The sequence below is a fragment of the Caretta caretta genome, chromosome 5 (genome assembly GCF_965140235.1).
Source record: "Caretta caretta isolate rCarCar2 chromosome 5, rCarCar1.hap1, whole genome shotgun sequence".
NCBI lineage: Eukaryota > Metazoa > Chordata > Testudines > Cheloniidae > Caretta > Caretta caretta.
The window spans coordinates 998,787-1,020,840 of NC_134210.1; the positions used below are offsets into that span (position 1 = coordinate 998,787).

The 22,054-nt window shown below is 58.4% G+C and overlaps 1 protein-coding gene across 1 annotated transcript in view; it reads right to left on the reverse strand.

Moving 5' to 3' along the window:
- Positions 1–382: 382 nt before the first annotated feature.
- GBA2 (glucosylceramidase beta 2) overlaps positions 383–22,054 on the reverse strand; it is a 64,625-nt gene continuing 42,953 nt past the window's right edge. The window contains 12 exon segments of the mRNA XM_048834688.2: positions 383–1,820; positions 1,904–2,095; positions 11,352–11,467; positions 11,692–11,834; positions 13,882–13,988; positions 14,128–14,279; positions 15,821–15,928; positions 17,245–17,349; positions 17,738–17,816; positions 17,819–17,939; positions 18,835–18,960; positions 20,096–20,249. Coding sequence (XP_048690645.2) covers positions 1,584–1,820; positions 1,904–2,095; positions 11,352–11,467; positions 11,692–11,834; positions 13,882–13,988; positions 14,128–14,279; positions 15,821–15,928; positions 17,245–17,349; positions 17,738–17,816; positions 17,819–17,939; positions 18,835–18,960; positions 20,096–20,249 — 1,640 coding nt within the window. The 3' untranslated portion in view covers positions 383–1,583.

Sequence of the window (22,054 nt, forward strand, 5' to 3'; positions counted from 1 at the left end):
GGGACGCCCGCTGCCAAGGAGCTCACCCTAGATCCCATGCCGATTCCCTGGCAGCGCTGATACCCGCAGACTGCTTCAGCTCAGGCCCACGCCCCGTGCGCTGGCTGGGGCAGCCTGCAGGGCAGGGCGGGGAACGTCTCCAGGTGGAGACTGGGAGGTCGTGGCCGTTTGAGCCACGCTGGGTGTTGCGGTGATAGACACAGACAGACTCAGCAGTCGACGCAAGACAGGAACGACTGGCTCCCAGGCCGCAGACAGGCCTGGAGGCCACTGCAGCTGCTGGCCAGAGGAGCGGGAAGAGTTTCTGGGAGCACGGGTGGAATGCAGCAGCCCTGCAGGAGCCAGGGTCACTGGGCTACAGCCGCAGGCAGAGGGACAGGCCCACAGGCAGATGATATTTTATTATGATGATTTTAAATTAAAATTATTCAGCATTTAAAAACAGCTCCCTTGAGCCCCATGGTCCAGTGCCAGCTGTGATGGTGTGCAGTGGCCATGCAGGGGTGGGGGTGCTGCAGTGCCAGGGACAGACACCGCCCGTCCAAGAAGAGTTCATTTGGGATGAGGATTGTCGGAGGCCAGGCAGAGGTCCCCAGGCCTGGGGTGGATCATGCTGGGGAACTGCTCTTGCCACGGGTTGCCAATGGCCCCTGCCTGGACTAGGCACCCTGAAGGGACCCAGCCCAGCTGGGCAGCCCCTCGGGCCAGGGAAGGGCAATGGTGCCCTCCCTCACAGCAGTGCCCACGTCTTCAACTCTCCCTGCGCCTCTCCCATGGGTCGTGCTGCTGAAAGGGGGGGAGCTGGGGGGGGCCAGGGGGAGCATAACTGCTGCCAAGCTTCCCAGGGGCTTCTCCCTGCAGCGAGGGCTCAGCAGGTACCAGGCCCTCGCCCACGGATGGTCTGTGCCCTGCAGTGGATGCTGCTCTGCCACGCCCCACACGCAGGTGCAGCGATTACAGATGGCGACAAAATGCACTGTGTAAGGTGACAGCTGAGCCAGCAAGGGCAGGTGAAATCTGCACCCCAGCAGCCGGGGCACACGCCCGCCCCGACAGTGCCAGCCAAGTGCCGGCAGGGTGCGCACCACGCCCACGTGCTCCTCCCTCCACGCCCTCTGCCAGGCGGTTCCGGGTGGGGCCGCAGGCAGGACAGGCACTGAGGGAGGCAGTGAGACCTGCCGGCCATAGGGATTCCCCACCTCCCGAGGGGACTTGCCCTGTGCATGGCAGAGCCCCGGAGCCACGCGGGAGAGGAAGGATCCTGGGCACTGCCCCCCCCGGACGCTCCTTCCTCCTCATTCTCTCGGGGCTGCTCTCCCCACTCAGGCATCTGGGCCCGGGGAACTGTCTCTCTTGTGGCTAGGAGGGCCCTGGGGACGAGGGACACAGCTAGGGCATGAAGCATGGGGCCCTGCTGCTCTGAGGGGGCAGGGGCACGTCTGTGTGCACTGGGGAGAGAGACAGGCTAGGGAAAGAGGAGGGAAGATACAGCAATTAAAATCACGTTTTAAAAAGGGGCAAGCGGCCTCCACACAGTCCCTGGCCTGCAGAGGGGCCCAGCACATGCTCCCCGGTTCCTTCCCTCACGGCTGGGGGGAGGTCTCCGGCACTGGGTGCAGCTCCGTGGGGGCAGGCGCCTGGCGGGCTCTGCTCTCCAGGGCCAGCTGCATGCTCCAGATGCTGAGGGGGCGCATGTAGGCCAGAGAGCGGAAGAGCTTCCTTTGGCAATAGGCCTCCGGCGTCTGGAAGGCCATGCCCAGCCGCTCCCACACGGTCCGGTAGCAGCCCTCCGCTGTGTGGAAGCCCTCCTGCACCAGGCCCTGCAGCAGAGGGAGGAGAGAGTCAGGCCCAGAGTCACCTGGCACCGGCTGCTCGTGCCAAGGGGCGCCGTGCACACACCCACCTCCTGGATCATGGTGGCTGCCAGAGCGTACACAACCCCAACCCAGGCCTCGCTGGACTGCAGGCTGGATGTGTCCAGGCTCCCATCGGGCCTCATGCCGTTCACGGCGCCCATCGTCCCATTGGCAAAGCTCATGACGTTCAGCTCAAAGATGGTCTTCAGCGCGCTGACAATATGGCTCCTGGGGAACACCTGCGGAGAGAGACGCCATCAGGCCTCTCGGCCACACAGGGCCGCACCCTGAACCCAGGGCCCGGCCTGCACCGCCCCAGGGGCTGGGCCTCGGAGACAGCATAGGCAGATAGGGCCAGTACCTCATCTGCCTTCTGTACAGCACAGGCCATGGACGAGCACCCAGATGCCCGGGGCTGAGCCCTGTGGAGAGGCGGCAGGCTGGACGTGACGACAGCGAGGTGGCGAGCCACCACGGCCCCTGCAGGTCTGCCCCAATGGCTCGCCAACGTTCCCGAGCCAGCGGCAAACAGGGGAGCGAGGTGGCCGGCCCCACGTCTGCCTGCCTCTGGGTGCCCTAGCCTGAGGGGTCAGGTTCCCATTCTCCAGCTGGCTGAACTGGAGGGGCGAGACTCAACCCCTGACCGGCAGCCTTACCCACTCAGCCACCCCCTCCTTAATCCTCAAACTCTCTGGCTTCTTGTCCTGCCTGTCCCTCCTGGATTACAGAGCCCAGCAGTCCCCGGGATCGTGCCCCAGGCTGACCTTGTGCACCATGGCAAGTCACCGCTCCATTTTCTCTTTGGTAAACTGACCAGACAGCGCACGTTCAGTCTCTCACCCTCACACCCCCTGCCCTCACACCATCGGGGTGGCTTTTCCCCCACCCTCTCCAGTTGTTCAAGGCCTTTTTAAAACGAGTGCCTGCGGCTCCCAGTCTCGGCTGCACCAGTGCTGCGCGCAGGGGTAAAAGCAGCTCCCTGCTCCTGCCCGTGGCTGCCCCGTGAACACATCACAGGAGCCTTGTGTGCCATAGCAGGGCACGCGCAGCTCAGCGCGTCCTAGGACTGGCAGGGACCTCGGGGAGTCTCCAGTCCAGGCCCCTGCACTCATGGCAGGACTAAGTATTATCTAGACCAGGGGTCTCCAACCTTTTCACGCCCAAGGTCACTTTCTGAATTTAAGTGCAACCCAGGATTTCCCCTTCCCCGAGCCCGCCCCTTCCCCGAAGCCTCCCCTCCTTCCCCCCCCCCATTGCTCGCTCTCCCCCACCCCACTTTCACTGGGCTGGGGCAGAGTGTTGGAGTGCAGGAGGGGATACAGGGTGCTGGCTCTGGCAGGGGAGTCAGGGGTGGGGCTTAGGGTGAAGGAGGGGGTTTGGGGTTCAGGCTCTGGGAGGGGAGTCAGGGCTGGGGAACAGTGTTGGGGTGCAGGAGGCAGTAGGCTTGGGGTGCAGGAGAGGGTTTGGGGTGCTGGCTCTGGGGAGGGTCAGGGATGGAGCTTGGGGTGCAGGAGGAGGTTCGGGGTACTAGCTCCGGAAGGGGGCTCAGGGCTGGGGGTTGGAATGTGGCCTCCCGCCGGGCAGCACTTACTTCCGGTGGCTCCCGGTCGGCAGCATAGCGTGGCTGCTGCTAGGGCCAGCTCCCTGCCTACCCCAGCCCCACACCACTCCCAGAAGGGGCCAATGCAGCCCTGCGGGGGGCGGGCAGCATGTGGCTTCGCACGCGGCCCCTCTCTGCAAGCAAAGCCCCCGCAGCTCCCATTGGCCGCAGCTCCCCATTCCCGGCCAACGGGAGCTGCAGGAGCAGTGCACGGAGGGAGACCCCTGCCGTCCCGCCCTGCCCTGGGGCCGCGCTGGCCACTTCTGGGAGTGGTGTGGGGCTGGGGCAGGCAGGGAGCCGGTCTCAGCAGCAACCCCGCTGGGCCGCCGAAGATCGCGATCGACTGGGAGATCCTCGAGGATCGACCGGTTGGTGACCACTGATCTAGACCATCCCTGACAGGTGTTTGTCTAAACTGCTCTTCGAAATCTCCGACGATGGAGATCCCACCACCTCCCTGGGCAATTTATTCCAGTGCTGAACCACCCTGACAGTGAGGCAGTTTTTCCTAAAGTCCAACCTAAACCGCCCTTGCTGCAATTTAAGCCCATTGCTTCTTGTCCTGTCCTCAGAGGTTAAGGAGAACAATTTCTCTCCCTTCTCCTTATAACAGCCTTTTATGTGCTTGAAAACTGTTATCATGTCCCCTCTCAGTCTTCTCTTCTCCAAACTAAACAAACCCAAGTTTTTCAATCTTCCCTCATGGGTCATGTTTTCTACACATTTAATCATTTCTGTTGCTCTTCTCTGGATTCTCTCCAATTTGTCCACATCTTTCCTGAAATGTGGCGCCCAGAACTGGACACAAGACTCCAGTTGAGACCTAATCAGCACAGAGTAAAGCAGAAGAATAACTTCTCATGTCTTGCTTACAACACTCCTGCTAAGACGTCCCAGAATGAGGTTTGCTTTTCTTGCAACAGTGTTACACTGTTGACTCATATTTAGCTTGTGATCCACTATGACCTCCAGATCCCTTTCCTCAGTACTCCTTCCTAGGCAGTCATTTCCCATTGTGTGTGTGTGCAACTGAGTGTTCCTTTCTCAATGGAGTACTTTGCATTTGTCCTTATTGAATTTCATCCTATTTACTTCAGACCGATTCTCCAGTTTGTCCAGATCATTTTGAATTTTAATCCTATCCTCCAAAGCACTTGCAACCCCTCCCACCTGGGTATCATCTGCAGACTTTATAAGTGTACTCTTTATGCCATTATCTAAATCACCGATGACGATATTGAACAGAACTGGACCCAGAACTGATCCCTGCGGGACCCCATTCCTTATGTGCTTCCAGCATGACTGTGAATCACTGGTAACTACTTTCTCGGAATGGTTTTCCAACCAATTTTGCACCCACCTTATAGCAGCTCCATCTAGGTTGCATTTCCTTAGTTTGTTTATGAGAAGGTCATGCGAGACAGTATCAAAAGCTTTAGTAAAGTCAAGATATACCACGTCTACCCGCTTCCCACATCCACAAGGCTTGTTACCCTGTCAAAGAAAGCTCTCAGGTTGGTTTGACACGATTTGTTCTTGAGAAATTCATGCTGTTACTTATCACCTTATTATCTTTTAGATGTTTGCGAATTGATTGCTTAATTATTTGCTCCATTATCTTTCTGGGTATAGAAGTTAAGCTGATTGGTCTGTAATTCCCTGGATTGTCCTTATTTCTCTTTTTAGAGGTGGGCACTATATTTGCCCTTTACCAGTCTTCTGGGATCTCTACCGTCTTCCATGACTTCTCAAAGATAATCGCTAATGGCTCAGATATCTCCTCAGTCAGTTCCTTGAGTATTTTAGGATGCATTTCATCAGGCCCTGGTGACTTGAAGACAGAAGAACATAAGAACGGCCGTACTGGGTCAGACCAAAGATCCATCCAGCCCAGTATCCTGTCTACCGACCGTGGCCAATTCCAGGTGCCCCAGAGGGAGTGAACCAGCAGATCGAGGAATGTGATCGTTCCCCTCTATTCGATATTGGTGAGGCCTCATCTGGAGTACTGTGTCCAGTTTTGGCCCCCACACGACAAGAAAGATGTGGAAAAATTGGAAAGCATCCAGCGGAGGGCAACAAAAATGATTAGGGGGCTGGGGCACATGACTTATGAGGAGAGGCTGAGGGAACTGGGATTGTTTAGTCTGCGGAAGAGAAGAATGAGGGGGGATTTGATAGCTGCTTTCAACTACCTGAAAGGGGGTTCCAAAGAGGATGGATCTAGACTGTTCTCAGTGGTGGCAGATGACAGAACAAGGCGTAATGGTCTCAAGTTGCAGTGGGGGAGGTTTAGGTTGGATATTAGGAAAAACGTTTTCACTAGGAGGGTGGTCAAGCACTGGAATGCGTTACCTAGGGAGGTGGTCGAATCTCCTTCCTTAAAAAGAAAAGGAGGACTTGTGGCACCTTAGAGACTAACCAATTTATTTGAGCATAAGCTTTCGTGAGCTACAGCTCACTTCATCGGATGCTGTATTTTCCACTTTATGCATCCGATGAAGTGAGCTGTAGCTCACGAAGGCTCATGCTCAAATAAATTGGTTAGTCTCTAAGGTGCCACAAGTACTCCTTTTCTTTTTGCGAATACAGACTAACACGGCTGCTACTCTGAAACCTCTCCTTCCTTAGAGGTTTTTAAGGCCTGGCTTCACAAAGACTTGACTGGGATGATTTAGTTGGGGATTGGTCCTGATTTGAGCAGGAGGTTGGACTAGATGACCTCCTGAGGTCCCTTCCAACCCTGACATTCTATGATTCTATAGAAAGGGTTGGAATAAACAGTCAATTTTCAGAATGCAGAGAGGCAAATAGCGGTGTCTCCCAGAGGTCTGTTCTGGGATCAGTCCTATTCAACATATTCATAAAGGATCTAGAAAAAGGGGTAAACAGTGAGGTGGCAAAATTTTCAGATGATACAAAACTACTCAAGATAGTTAAGTCCCAGTGTGATGAAGTGGGACTGTTCTTAATGTTTTCTCTGAATATTGTGGGGGAGCCTCAGTTTCCCCTAGGCAGTTCTTAAGTATCTAGGTGGTGGGATAAGGGTGTTTGATCATTGCAGAGCCCTGGAGGGCAGGTGTGTGCAGGGGCCTGGACACAGAGAATGGCTGACACCCTGTTTCCTGGCAGCTGATGGCCTGGCCCTTCCCCCCTGCAAGGTGAGAGCTAAAGGGTTGGAGAACAAAGGAATCAGGTGACCTCCTGGCCCGGGAAAGGGACAAAGCCCAGAGGAGGAGGAGCTGGAGGGAGTTTCAGTTTGGGGGCTGGCTGGGACATGGAGTGAAGGGCAGATGGGGTTGTCTGGCTCACTGCCCCCCAAAATGGACTCGGCTGAGGGGTCCTGTTCTGGGTACCTACAAGCTCTGTTTTAGACCATGTTCCTGTCATCTAATAAACCTTCTGTTTTACTGGCTGGCTGAGAGTCCCGTCTGACTGCGGAGTTGGGGGGCAGGACCCTCTGGCTTCCCCAGGAGCCCCGCCTGAGCGGACTCGCTGTGGGAAGTGCACGGAGGGACAGAGGATGCTGAATGCTCCAAGGTCAGACCCAGGAAGGTGGAAGCTGTGTGAGCTGTGTGTCCTACAGACAGGCTGCTCACAGAAAGGAGACTTCCCCAGAGTCCTGCCTGGCTTCGTGGGGAGCAGTTCCAGAGCATCGCCCGGGGACCCCGTGACACCCAGGCAGACTGCGAAGAGCTACAAAAGGATCTCTCAAAACTGGGTGACTGGGCAACAAAATGGCAGATGAAATTCAATGTTGATAAATGCAAAGTAATGCATATTCATAATCAAAACATAATCCCAACTATACATACAAAATGATGTGGTCTAAATTAGCTGTTACCACTCAAGAAAGATCTTGGAGTCATTGTGGATAGTTCTCTGCAAACATCCACTCAGTGTGCAGCGGCCATCAAAACAGCGAACAGGATGTTAGGAATCATTAAAAAGGGGATGGAGAATAAGACGGAGAATATCTTATTGCCCTTATGTAAATCCATGGTACATCCACATCTTGAATACTGCATACAGATGTGGTGTGGTCTCATCTCAAAAAAGATATACTGGCATTAGAAAAGGTTCAGAGAAGGGCATCAAAAATGATGAGGGGTTTGGAACGGGTCCTATATGAGGAGAGATTAAAGAGGCTAGGACTTTTCAGCTTGGAAAAGAGGAGACTAAGGGGGGATAGGAAAGAGGTCTATAAAATCATGAGTGGTGTGGAGAAAGTGAATTAGGAAAAGTTATTTACTTGTTCCCATAATATAAGAACTAGGGGCCACCAAATGAAATTAATGGGCAGCAGGTTTAAAACAAGTAAAAGGAAGTTCTTCTTCACTCAGCGCACAGTCAACCTGTGGAACGCCTTGCCTGACGAGGCTGTGAAGGCTAGGACTATAAAAGGGTTTAAAAGAGAACTGGATAAATTCATGGAGGTTAAGTCCATTAATGACAGGTTTCAGAGTAGCAGCCGTGTTAGTCTGTATCTGCAAAAAGAACAGAAGTAGATGTGGAACCTTAGAGACTAACAAATTTATTAGAGCATAAGCTTTCGTGGGCTACAGCCCACTTCATTGGATGCATAGAATGGAACATATAGTAAGAAGAGATATATACATACAGAGAACGAGGAAGTTGCCATACAAACCGTAAGAGGCTAATTAGTTAAGATGAGTTTTATCAGTAGGAGAAAAAAAACCTTTGTCGTGATAATCAAGATGGCCCATTTAGACAGTGGACAAGAAGGTGTGAGGATACTTAACTTTAGGGAAATAGATTCAATATGTGTAATGACCCAGCCACTCCCAGTCTCTGTTCAAACCCAGGTTCATGGTATCTAGTTTGCATATTAATTCAAGCTCAGCAGTTTCTCCTTGGAGTCTGTTTTTGAAGCTTTTCTGTTGCAAAATTGCTACCCTTAAGTCTTTTACTGAGGGGCCAGACAGGTTGAAGTGTTCTCCTACCGTTTTTTGAATGTTCTGATTCCTGAAGTCAGATTTGTATCCATTTATTTGTTTGAGACTGTCCGGTTTGGCCAATGTACATGGCAGAGGGGCATTGCTGGCACAGGATGGCATAGATCACATTGGTAGATGTGCAGGTGAACAAGCCCCTGATGGCGTGGCTGTTGTGAATAGGTCCTATGATGGTGTCACTTGAATAAATATGTGGACAGAATTGGCATCATGCTTTGTTGCAAGGATAGGTTCCTGGGTTAGTGTTTTTGTTGTGTGGTGTGTGATTTTCAGAGTACAGCCGTGTTAGTCTGTATCCACAAAAAGAACAGGAGTACTGAAGCAAATACTCTCGAGCAACCACACACTACAGGATGGCAGGAGAGAGACCACAGAATCATAGAATATCGGGGTTGGAAGGGACCTCAGGAGGTCATCTAGTCCAACACCATACTCAAAGCAGGACCAATACCCAACTAAATCATCCCAGCCAGGACTTGGTCAAGCCTGACCGTAAAAACTTCTAAGGAAGGAGATTCCACCACCTCCCTAGGTAACGCATTCTAGTGCTTCACCACCCTCCTAGTGAAAATTTTTTTCCTAATATCCAACCTAGACCTCCCCCCACTGCAACTTGAGACCATTACTCCTCATTCTGTCATCTGCCACCACAGAGAACAGTCTAGATCCATTCTCTTTGAAACCCCCTTTCAGGGAGTTGAAAGCAGCTATCAAATCCCCCCTCATTCTTCTCTTCTGCAGGCTAAACAATCCCAGCTCCCTCAGCCTCTCCTCATAAGTCATGTGTTCCAGACCCCTAATCATTTTTGTTGCCCTCCGCTGGACTCTCTCCAATTTTTCCACATCCTTCTTGTAGTGTGGGGCCTAAAACTGGACACAGTACTCCAGATGAGGCCTCACCCGTGTTGAATAGAGGGGAACGATCACGTCCCTCGATCTGCTGGTTCGCTCCCTATGGGGCACCTGGCATTGGCCACTGTTGGTAGACAGGATACTGGGCTGCATGGACCTTTGGTCTGACCCAGTACGGCTGTTCTTATGTTCTTCTGTCTTCAAGTCACCAGGGCCTGATGAAATGCATCCTAGAATACTCAAGGAACTGACTGAGGAGATATCTGAGCCATTAGCGATTATCTTTGAGAAGTCATGGAAGACGGGAGAGATCCCAGAAGACTGGAAAAGGGCAATATAGTGCCCATCTCTAAAAAGGGAAATAAGGACAACCCAGGGAATTACAGACCAATCAGCTTAACTTCTATACCCAAAAAGATAATGGAGCAAATAATTAAGCAATCAATTCGCAAACATCTAAAAGATAATAAGGTGATAAGTAACAGTCAGCATGAATTTCTCAAGAACAAATCGTGTCAAACCAACCCGAGAGCTTTCTTTGACAGGGTAACAAGCCTTGTGGATGTGGGGAAGTGGTAGACGTGGTATATCTTGACTTTACTAAAGCTTTTGATACTGTCTCGCATGACCTTCTCATAAACAAACTAAGGAAATGCAACCTAGATGGAGCTGCTATAAGGTGGGTGCAAAATTGGTTGGAAAACCATTCCGAGAAAGTAGTTACCAGTGATTCACAGTCATGCTGGAAGCACATAAGGAATGGGGTCCCGCAGGGATCAGTTCTGGGTCCAGTTCTGTTCAATATCGTCATCAGTGATTTAGATAATGGCATAAAGAGTACACTTATAAAGTCTGCAGACGATACCCAGCTGGGAGGGGTTGCAAGTGCTTTGGAGGATAGGATTAAAATTCAAAATGATCTGGACAAACTGGAGAAACGGTCTGAAGTAAATAGGATGAAATTCAATAAGGACAAATGCAAAGTACTCCATTGAGAAAGGAACACTCAGTTGCACACACACACAATGGGAAATGACTGCCTAGGAAGGAGTACTGAGGAAAGGGATCTGGAGGTCATAGTGGATCACAAGCTAAATATGAGTCAACAGTGTAACACTGTTGCAAGAAAAGCAAACCTCATTCTGGGACGTCTTAGCAGGAGTGTTGTAAGCAAGACACGAGAAGTTATTCTTCTGCTTTACTCTGTGCTGATTAGGTCTCAACTGGAGTCTTATGTCCAGTTCTGGGCGCCACATTTCAGGAAAGATGTGGACAAATTGGAGAGAATCCAGAGAAGAGCAACAAAAATGATTAAATGTGTAGAAAACATGACCCATGAGGGAAGATTGAAAAACTTGGGTTTGTTTAGTCTGGAGAAGAGAAGACTGAGAGGGGACATGATAACAGTTTTCAAGCACATAAAAGGCTGTTACAAGGAGAAGGGAGAGAAATTGTTCTTCTTAACCTCTGAGGACAGGACAAGAAGCAATGGGGTTAAATTGCAGCAAGGGCGGTTTAGGTTGGACATTAGGAAAAATTTTCCAACTGTCAGGGTGGTTCAGCACTGGAATAAATTGCCCAGGGAGGTGGTGGAATCTCCATCACTGGAGATTTTTAAGAGCAGGCTGGACAAACACCGGTCAGGGATGGTCTAGACAATACTTAGTCCTGCCATGAGTGCAGGGGACTGGACTAGAGATCTCTCAAAGTCCCTATGGTTCTATGACTCCTTGATTTGGCTTCAGGGCCTCAGGGCTTTGCACTTGTTGCTTGGCTGGTGAAATCTAAGGACAGTGCTCACAGCCAGTCTGAGGTTTTATGCCCTATTTCTGGCACTCTACCCTGAGTAAGGTGCCCACGCTCCTAAGTCCCCCAGAGAGTATGATAGTTTGACTTTGCATTTGTCCCATTGTGTTTGAATGGGCCCAGCTTCCCACACCATCCAGATTGCTCTGTATGGCTGCCATGTCCCCATCAATTGTCACTCCCCTAATCCTTGTGCCATCTGTAGATTTGCCTTCTCAACCTACCACCCCCCACCCTGGGTGGCGACAAACCTTCTCTCACCTGGAACTCGCCGTGGTCCAGGCCGCTGGCCCGGAGGAACCACTGCCCGGCACACTGGTCGGACATGACGGTGCTGGAGAAGGGGCCCCCGCTGCTGTCGTAATTGTAGTATTTCCCTGCAGTGGGGACGAGAGAGTCAGCTAGACAGTCACACCCCCGCCCCTGACACCGGCAGCTCCTCCTCTCACACTGCACGGCGCCCCACAGGGCAGGAGTCACTCGCTGCCCGAGGCAGACACTCAGTGTCCTGGAGCAGGAGCCCGCACCCCGGGCTGAGGGTGGGTCAGCGCAGCACCCCTCGTGGGGACAGCCGGAGCCCAGGCAGCCTGCCCATACGCACCATTCCACAGCAGCCGCTCAAACGCCTCTGTGCCCTTCCTTCGGATGGCGCTGTATTTCTGTAGGACCTCGTCGTCACCCACAATCCCAGCCACCTTGCACATCACACAGACGGCTGCCAGCCACAGGCTGCCGCAGTACGCGCTGCAAAGCAAAGGAGACGGGTTTGGGCACGAGCCGCTGCCGCCATATCCGCCACGTCGGCCTCACAGCCCTGGCGCTACCATGACGGGCACATTCCAGGGCCCTAGACAGAGACGGGGGCTGCACTTCCCATCCACCCTGCCGTCCCCGAGCCTCACAGCCCTTCCCCCACCCCTACCTGGGGGGGCGGTGCAGCCCCGAGAGTGCAGCCCCCTGACCTGTCCTTTCAGCCCCATGGGAGCTGGACCAGCAGCAGCCCCGTGCTGCCAGGCACAGAGACCCCAGCAGGCACCCCCGCCACACCCCCGGAAACACCGGGGCTCGCGCTCCGCACTGAGCACCGCACCAGGCAGGTAGCCGGCTAACCCTGGTCACCCAGTGAGCAAAGGCGGGAGGCGGGTGGGGACACAAGCCAGGGCTGCCTCAGCTGGCAAAGCAGGGCTCTGGAGCGGCCACCGACCAGCGACACCCCCAGCCGGCACGGCCAGAAGAGAGACTCGCAGAGAGGCCGGGCTGTCAGCAGAGGGGCAGGGTTGCTGCACTCGCTGTCTTCCAGCCACCAGCCAGCTCTTGCTGGCCGTATTTTCACGTTGTGAAGAGTCAGCAGCAGCCACTCGGCACAAACGCCCCGGGCCCCGATCGGCTGCTCTGGGCAGTACCGGCAATGACTCCCCGGCGCTGAGTGACACCACGTGCCCTGGGGTAGGCACCTGCCCGGGCACACCCAGGCTGTCCTGGGCCGTGGTTCGGGCAAAGTGCTGCCCTCGGGGCCCCGGGGAGCCCGGCACGGCGGGTGCAGACGGAGCCAGCCCCGAAGGGAGCCACTCGCCCTGGTGCAGCTCTCCAGGAGCCGTCACGTGCTCCAACAGGGCTGAAAACGCCGGGTGACCCCAGCCCAGCCCCGCGCTGCATCAGGACACAGCAGCCACCAACTCCCCGGCCCTGCCCCTGCCCCCTCGCCTCCGCCACTCTCCCACTCCTGGCCCCGAGCCGCCCCCCGCCCCTTCGCCTCCGCCACTCTCCCACTCCTGGCCCCGAGCCGCCCCCCGCCCCTGCCCCCTCGCCTCCGCCACTCTCCCACTCCTGGCCCCGAGCCGCCCCCCGCCCCTGCCCCCTCGCCTCCGCCACTCTCCCACTCCTGGCCCCGAGCCGCCCCCCGCCCCTGCCCCCTCGCCTCCGCCACTCTCCCACTCCTGGCCTCTAGCTGCCCCCTGCCCCCGCCCTGCCCCTGCCCCCTCGCCTCCACCACTCTCCCACTCCTGGCCCCGAGCCGCCCCCCGCCCCTGCCCCCTCGCCTCCGCCACTCTCCCACTCCTGGCCCCGAGCCGCTCCCCACCTCCGCCACTCTCCCACTCCTGGCCTCTAGCTGCCCCCTTCCCCCGCCCTGCCCCTGCCCCCTCGCCTCTGCCACTCTCCCACTCCTGGCCTCTAGCCGCCCCCCTGCCCCCGCCCTGCCCCTGCCCCCTCGCCTCCGCCACTCTCCCACTCCTGGCCCCGAGCCGCCCCCCGCCCCTGCCCCCTCGCCTCCGCCACTCTCCCACTCCTGGCCCCGAGCCGCCCCCCGCCCCTGCCCCCTCGCCTCCGCCACTCTCCCACTCCTGGCCTCTAGCCGCCGCCCTGCCCCCGCCCTGCCCCTGCCCCCTCGCCTCCGCCACTCTCCCACTCCTGGCCCCGAGCCGCCCCCCGCCCCTGCCCCCTCGCCTCCGCCACTCTCCCACTCCTGGCCCCGAGCCGCCCCCCGCCCCTGCCCCCTCGCCTCCGCCACTCTCCCACTCCTGGCCTCTAGCTGCCCCCTGCCCCCGCCCTGCCCCTGCCCCCTCGCCTCTGCCACTCTCCCACTCCTGGCCCCGAGCCGCCCCCCGCCCCTGCCCCCTCGCCTCTGCCACTCTCCCACTCCTGGCCCCGAGCTGCCCCCCGCCCCTGCCCCCTCGCCTCTGCCACTCTCCCACTCCTGGCCCCGAGCTGCCCCCCGCCCCTGCCCCCTCGCCTCTGCCACTCTCCCACTCCTGGCCCCAAGCCGCCGCCCCCTCCCCCCCCGCCCCCTCACCTGGCCCCAGTTGCCACCCAGGCGTCATAGGTCTGGTCAGCAAAGCCCGAGTTTTCTATCAGCCCGTCGTCGTCCGTGTCGAATTTCAGCTCCGCGTCCATCACAGCCTGTGGGAGAGAGACCGAGACCGTGGCCCCACTGCCCGCAGGACACAGCCCTGTGCTGGGCGCTGCTCCCCTCTCCCCAGCCGCAGGGCGCCGCGCTCTCCCCCCACGCCGCAGCCCCAGCGGGAGGCTCTGGCTGTACCTGGCAGACGGGCCACATGTCCCGCAGGTAGACAGCGTCCCCGGTCAGGGAGAAGTCGCGGTAGACCTGCAGCACGAACTTCAGGTTGAGGTCCTTCCAGCCGGCCGTGTCGTGGATCAGGTAGGCGTTGACCCGCTGCCACGGCTCGTCCTCTGAGCAGGGAGAGAGCAGCTCTCAGCAGCCCTGCCCAGGGGGGCAGCCCTGCCCAGGGGGGCAGCCCCGCCGCCCCCCCCGTAACGGCACGGCGCCCCCCCCACGCCCGCAGTGAGCCCGCCTGTAACGGCACGGCGCCCCCCCCACGCCCGCAGTGACCCCGCCTGCAACGGCACGGTGCCCCCCACGCCCGCAGTGACCCCGCCTGTAATGGCACGGCGCCCCCCCCCACGCCCGCAGCGAGCCCGCCTGTAACGGCACGGCGCCCCCCCCACGCCCGCAGCGAGCCCGCCTGTAACGGCACGGCGCCCCCCCCCCACGCCCGCAGCGAGCCCGCCTGTAACGGCACGGCGCCCCCCCCCACGCCCGCAGCGAGCCCGCCTGTAACGGCACGGCGCCCCCCCCCCACGCCCGCAGCGAGCCCGCCTGTAACGGCACGGCGCCCCCCCCACGCCCGCAGCGAGCCCGCCTGTAACGGCACGGCGCCCCCCCCCCACGCCCGCAGCGAGCCCGCCTGTAACGGCACGGCGCCCCCCCCCACGCCCGCAGCGACCCCGCCTGTAACGGCACGGCGCCCCCCCCACGCCCGCAGCGACCCCGCCTGTAACGGCACGGCGCCCCCCCCACGCCCGCAGCGACCCCTCCTGTAACGGCACGGCGCCCCCCCCCACGCCCGCAGCGACCCCGCCTGTAACGGCACGGCGCCCCCCACGCCCGCAGCGAGCCCGCCTGTAACGGCACGGCGCCCCCCACGCCCGCAGTGACCCTGCCTGTAACGGCACGGCGCCCCCCACGCCCGCAGCGACCCCGCCTGTAACGGCACGGCGCCCCCCCCACGCCCGCAGCGACCCCTCCTGTAACGGCACGGCGCCCCCCACGCCCGCAGTGACCCTGCCTGTAACGGCACGGCGCCCCCCACGCCCGCAGCGAGCCCGCCTGTAACGGCACGGCGCCCCCCACGCCCGCAGTGACCCTGCCTGTAATGGCACGGCGCCCCCCACGCCCGCAGCGAGCCCGCCTGTAACGGCACGGCGCCCCCCCCACGCCCGCAGTGAGCCCGCCTGTAACGGCACGGCGCCCCCCCCACGCCCGCAGTGACCCCTCCTGTAACGGCACGGCGCCCCCCCCACGCCCGCAGTGACCCCTCCTGTAACGGCACGGCGCCCCCCACGCCCGCAGTGACCCCTCCTGTAACAGCACGGCGCCCCTTCCCTGCCACCAGTGAGCCCGCCTGGGAATGGTGTCCCCATCTCTGTAACTGCACTACACACCCACCTCCACAGCATTTCCCCACAACCTAGCGGCAATGGGGGGCCGCTCCTGGTGGTGGCCTCCCTGCCCCACTCCCTCCCGCCCCTCCTCCCTCCGGGCACACCAAGGGACAGTTTGTCTGCATCTGAGGACACGTTCCCAATGGGGCTGTGCCCGGCTAGGGAGCTGGATGAATTCAGTGTGTGGGGCGTTTATAACTGAGCTGGAGAATGGGCTGCCTGGCACAGCCCACCCCTGGCCCCAGCCACATGCCAGGGCAAGACCTTACCAGGCTCCCCGATGTCGTGGGGCACCACGTTCCTCAGCTTCACCTGGGCCGTCTGCCCGTTCATCAGGTACAGCCTGGGCTGCATGTCCTCGTTCAGCACAGCGGCAGCTGGGGGACACAGACCCTCAGTGAGCTGGCAGGCCCCAGCCATGCCAAGGTCTCCCCGGCCCGTGGGGTGAGCACCCGTTACCCCTGCAGAGACCGCTCGCCCTGGTGCCAGGTGTGGGGTGCTTGTGCCTGGAAAATCACCCGGCTGTTCCCAGTTTCGGGTCAGAATGGGTGACGGCCCCCGGCCTTGGCAGGAGCAGTGAGCTCAGACGGCTGCTGCTGAGGGCCCCGGGGCCACACTTGATCCCTGCCCTGCTCGGGTGCAGCAAAGAGGCGGAAACCACCCCCAGTGCCCAGATGGGATTCCAGATGGCTCTCTCCCTGCCTTGGGGGGGGCAGGGTGTGTGCCAGTTTGCTGGTGCCCTGGGCCAGATGGGGGGTGGGGCAGGGGGCTGGTGCACCCACTGAGGGGCTGGGGTGGGGGGCTATTGAGCCCAGCTCTCGCCCCAGCCTATCAAGGGGCCTGGGTGTGGCGAGGAGCCAGGATAGGGATCGGTGAGCCCAAACAAGGGGCCCGGGCGGGGCAGTGGGCTTAGCCAGGGGCCCAGGAACTGTGACGAAGCGGGACTGTTCTTAATGTTTCTTCTGAATACTGTAGGGGTGTCTCAGTTTCCCCTATGCATTTCTTAAGTCTCTAGGTGGTGGGATAAGGGGGTGTAATTGTTGCAGAGCAAAGGGCCAGGTGTATATAAATGGCCGACACTCTGTCTCCTGGCAACTGATGGCCTGGGCCCTTCCCCCCTGCAAGGTGAGAGCTAAAGGGTTGGAGAACAAAGGAATCCCGTGCCCTCCTGACCTGGGAAAGGGACAAAGCCCAGAGGAGGAGGGGCTGGGGGGAGTTTCAGTTTGGGGCTGGCTGAGGACGTGGAGTGAAGGGCAGACGTGGTTGTCTGGCTCACTGCCCCCCAAAATGGACCCGGCTGAGGGGTCCTGTTCTCTGCACCTACAAGCTCTGTTTTAGACCATGTTCCTGTAGTCTAGTAAACCTTCTGTGTTACTGGCTGGCTGAGAGTCCCGTCTGACTGCAGAGTTGGGAGGCAGGATCCTCTGGCTTCCCCAGGACCTCGCCTGGGCGGACTCGCTGCGGGAGGGAAGCGCACGGAGGGGCAGAGGAGGCTGAATGCTCCGAGGTCAGACCCAGGAAGGTGGAAGCTGTGTGAAATGTGTGTCCTGCAGACAGGCTGCTCACAGAGAGGAGACTTCCCCAGAGTCCTGCCTGGCTTCCTGGGGAGCAGTTCCAGAGCACTTGGCTGGGGCCCTATGAACCCACCGAGGGGTCCGGGCTTGGCAGGGGGCTGGGCCCGCTGGGTGCTCACCTATGTCGTACTGCAGGCTGATCTCCAGCTTGGGCCACAGCATGGCAAGGGCGAAGGAGGCGTAGAAGTGAACGTCGTAGGTGTTGTACATCCGGTACTCCTGGCCTGGAAGCCCAGCACAGACAGTGAGGGGGGCAGATCCTGCCGGGGGGCCGCAGGGGCACCAGAGGTCCCCACCCCTCCACACAACACGGGGAGCGGGGGAGGAGGGGGATGGGCCCTGTCCCCAGCACTGGAGCCGGGAGGAGCCCTGTGCCCAGCAGGGAATTTGCCCTTCCTGGGGGCTGTTAGCGGCGAGGCGTCGCCCATGCCCTGGGCGAGGGGGCAGAGCCCCCGATGGACTCAATGGGAGGGGCAGGCTGCTCCCTCCCCCCGTCCTGAGGGAAGTGGGTCAGCGAGGCCGCCCCAGAGGGTGACATGCCCCTTGCCCTGGGCTCAGTCGGGTGGGGGTGAGTGGGACCCTCGCCCTGCGGCTCTCAGCCCTGCACTTTACCTTCCAAGTAAGCAAACCTTCCGTACTCCCGCAGGACAGGGAAGAGCTGGGAGAGCCCGGCCCCCGCGGGGCCCTGCACGCCGCGGGGCCCTGCACGTCCTCCGCGCAGGCCTCCGGGGGCAGCTCCAGCCACAGAGTCCCGCCGTCCGCCAGGAAGTAGAGCTCGTTGAAGAGAGCTGACTTGTACCAGGGGGGCAGGTGGCTGTGGGCAAGAGGGCCAGATGGGAGAGCGAATACGTCGCCTCTGTGGATCCCGCTTCACGGAGCCACAGCCTGGCCTCATGGGCCAGGAGCCCTATAACCCACCCCACCTTCCTCAGACCCCGGGAAGGTCCCCCCACCTGCCCTCCTCGGGACACAGAGCTGGGGGGGCAGTGTGCTCAGACACACCTGCCCGCCCCCTGCTGGGGAGGGGGCAGAAGGCCGAGGGGGACGCAGGCTCCAGCCCACCCCAGCAGCTGCCCTGAGGGGACTACTCACAGCTGAGGAGCGACCGGCCTCTCAGGCCGGGTGGGAGCTCCGGCTCCTGGGTCCTTCCCGGTGCTCAGCGCCGGCATAGGCTGGCTCAGCCAGCAACAGCAAGCTCCTTGGGCCCGCATGTGCGCAGCTTCCCCTTTCCCCCGGAGAGCCAGGGGAGCAAGGCGTGAAGGAGACACCCTGCATGGAGCTCTGCACCACGGCTCTGGGATAAGGGACCCGGCGAGGAGAGGACCGGCCCCGGGGCCCAGCACCTGCCCTCACATGGGCACGGGGCTCACCCACCAGGTGGCAGGCTCTGACAGGAGACCCCCAGAGGCCCCCCTGCATGGGGGAGCACACAGCAAGACACCCGCCCCCATGTACACGCAGGAGCGACACGCTCGCCCTCGCATGCTTCAGGAGCCGGGTGCAGCAGGACCAGCCACCTGGGGGGATGCAGTGAGTCTCCAACGAGCCACTCTGCGGCTGGCAGGAGGCCAAACCTGCCCCAAACCAACTCTGCAGACCCCGGTGACAGCAGCAGCTTGTCAATTCTGCCCAACCCTTTGTCTGTGGCCTGGCCAGGGGGCTCCCCCCACTGGAGATGGCCCCAGCTACCAGCCAGGCAACCTCTCTACCTGCTCTCCAAGATGGGCCTCTGCCAGCTCTCGATCTTCTCCTCCCACTGCTCACAGTGCGTGAGCGCGTAGTGGGAGAGGGCAGGGCACGCGTCCCCTGCGCTGCCGAAATAGCGCGTGTACCGCCTGCGGGGAGAGACGTTACTGGGTGCAGGTCTGCAGGAGGCAGCCAGGTGCCGCCTGTCCCCCGCAGGGCAGGGACACCCGCCCCGGCCAGCACAGCGCTTCAGGCCAGGAACCGACAGGGCCTGTTCTCAGCACAGCCCTGGCACTGCAGGGAGGGGCAGGGGCCTTGCCGGTGCTCTCCCTTACACCCTCCCTCAGGGTGCCACGTGTGCCGGCAGTGCCGTACAGAAACGTGAATGGCTCTAGAACCTGCAGAACGGGAAATCAACAACATCAGGAACCTGCAACTCCCCGGCTGGGCGCAGGCTGTCACCCTGACACACTGCCGCTGACCCAGACACAGCCATCCCCACCTGCCGCTTCCCGGCAGGACTCCCAGCTCTCCCTGAGCACTGGGCGCGGGTGGGAAGGGAGCAGCGGCTGCAGCTGGCTTCGCCTAGGGGGGCTAGGACGAGGTCTCCCAAGGCTGGGGCACCCAGACAGGCAGTGCGCCATTCCAAGCAGCCAGGAAGCCAGGAGGGACCCGTGTCACCATCCAGTCTGAGCTCCTGCAGCACACCGGCTGCAGACCCCATCCAGCAGCCCTTGCACCAGGCCCAGTGCTGGGCTGAGCCAGAGCAGGGCCCAACCTTGATATAAAGACTCCGAGCAATGGAGAATCCCCTTCTCTTGGCCCAGCCCAAACAGGGTCTGACCGAGTCTCAGCGGTTAAACAATGGGCAATGCAGGCAAAGGTGCCCTGAGAGACCCCCTGAGCCTGCTGGGCAGACTCTGCCCAAGGCACGTGCACCACTCAGGAGTCTGCCCTGGCTGGGGCGGCCCATGCAGACCCCATGCCCCAGCAGGCACGGCTGCTCCGTGATGGGACCAGCTGGGGCTAGGTAAGCCTTGTCCCTGGGGCCCAGGACCAGGCTGGGGTGCAGGAAAGTGGGATGGGCAGGGCATGTGCTGCGGGGATAAGGGGGAAGCTGGACAGCATCCCAGGGGCACGGTGACCATGCAAGATGCACGCACTGGAGCTGGTGACGGGTCCACATTGCGTGGCGGCGGGAGAAGGCTGGGCACACAGCCCACACAGCTCCGTCTGGTGGGTGGCAGCTGTGCCTGGAAGCACACAGGGAATCTGGCCACCTACCTGAGATGCAGCTTCTCCTTTGAGCCAAAGTGAATGCACGGCATGTCCCAGGCCAGGGCCACCTCCAGCGTCCTGTGCCCCCGGGCCGGCACTGTGCAGCTGGCGCAAACAGCTGCTGCAGTCACCTCCCCCTTTTCCGTGAGGCTGCCCTTACCTGTTGGGTAGGAAAAGCAGACGGTGAGAACGCTGGGACTCTCACCCCCCCAAAGAGCGTCCCAGAATCTGCCGCCAGCCCCACATTGTCCTGCAGGCTCAGGCAAGGAGCAAGGCTGGTCTAGACTCAACACTTAGCCCCTCTGATAAATTGGGCAAAAGCACAAAGTGCAGAGAAACAATTTCTAAACACTTTCACTGATTGCTTCTTGGAATAGAAAGTTCTAGTACCTACAAAGAAAGGCGAACCAGAGGTGACCCTGGCAATTACAGGCCGGTAAGCCTAACCTCAGCGCCAGGCAAACTAGTTGAAACTATAGTAAAAAAACTGAATCATCAGACACACAGATGAACATGATTTGTTGGGGAAGAGTCAACACAGCTTTTGAAAAAGGAATTCATGCCTCACCAATCTATTACTAGTCTCTGAGGGTGTCAACAAGCATGTGGACAAGGAGGATCCAGGGGATATAGTCTACTTGGACTTTCAGAAAGCCTTTTACAAGGTCCCTCACCAAAGGGTCTTAAGCAAAGGAAGCTGTCATGGGATAAGAGGGAAGGTGCTCTCATGGATTGGTAACTGGTTAAAAGATAGGAAACAAAGGGCAGGTATAAATGGTCAGTTTTCAGAATGGAGAGAGGTAAATAGTGGTGTCCCTCAGGGGTATGTATTGGGACCAGGCCTATTCAACATACTCATAAATGATCTGGAAAAAGGGGTAAACAGTGAGGTGGCAAAATTTGCAGATGATACAAAATTGCTCAAAATAGTTAAGTCCCAGGCAGACTGCGAAGAGCTACAAAAGGATCTCTTAAAACTGGGTGACTGGGCAACAAAATGGCAGATGAAATTTAATGTTGATAAATGCAAAGTAATGCACATTGGAAAACATAATCCCAACTCTACATATAAAATGATGGGGTCTAAATTAGCTGTTACCATTCAAGAAAGATCTTGGAGTCATTGTGGATAGTTCTCTGAAAACATCCACTCAATGTGCAGTGGCAGTTGAAAAAGCTAACCGAATACTGGGAATCATTAGGGGAAAAAAAGGAGAGAAAATATCATATTGCCTATATATAAATCAGTGGCACACCCACACCTTGAAACCTGCGTGCAGTTCTGGTCGCCCCATCTCAGAAAAGATCTATTGGAATTGAAAAAGGTTCAGAAAAGGGCAACAAAAATGATGAGGGGTGGGGAACAGCTGCTGTATGAGGAGAGATTAATAAGACTGGGACTGTTCACCTTGGAAAAGAGACGACTAAGGGGGGATATGCTAGAGGTCTATAAAATCATGACTGGTGTGGAGAAAGTGAACAGGGAACTGTTATATAACAGGGTAAACAACATAAGAACCAGGGATCACCCAATGAAATGAACAGGCAGCAGGTTTAAAACAAACAGAAGGAAGTATTTCTTCCCACAATGTACAATCTCCTTTGCCAGAGGATGTTGTGAAGGCCAAGACTATAACAGGGTTCAAAAAAGAACTAGATAAGTTCATGGAGGATAGGTCCATCATGGCTATGAGCCAGGATGGGCAGGGATGGTGTCCCTAGCCTGTGTTTGCCAGACGCTGGGAATGGGCGACAGGGGATGGGTCACTTGGTGATTCCCTGTTCTGTTCGCTCCCTCTGGGGCACCTGGTACTGGCCACTGTCGGTAGACAGGAGACTGGGCTAGATGGACCTTTGGTCTGACCCTTTATGGACGTTCTTATGTTATGTTCTTTGTACCAGCCACTGTTGGCAGACCGGATACGAGGCTAGATGGATCACTGGTCTGACCCAGTGTGGCCATCT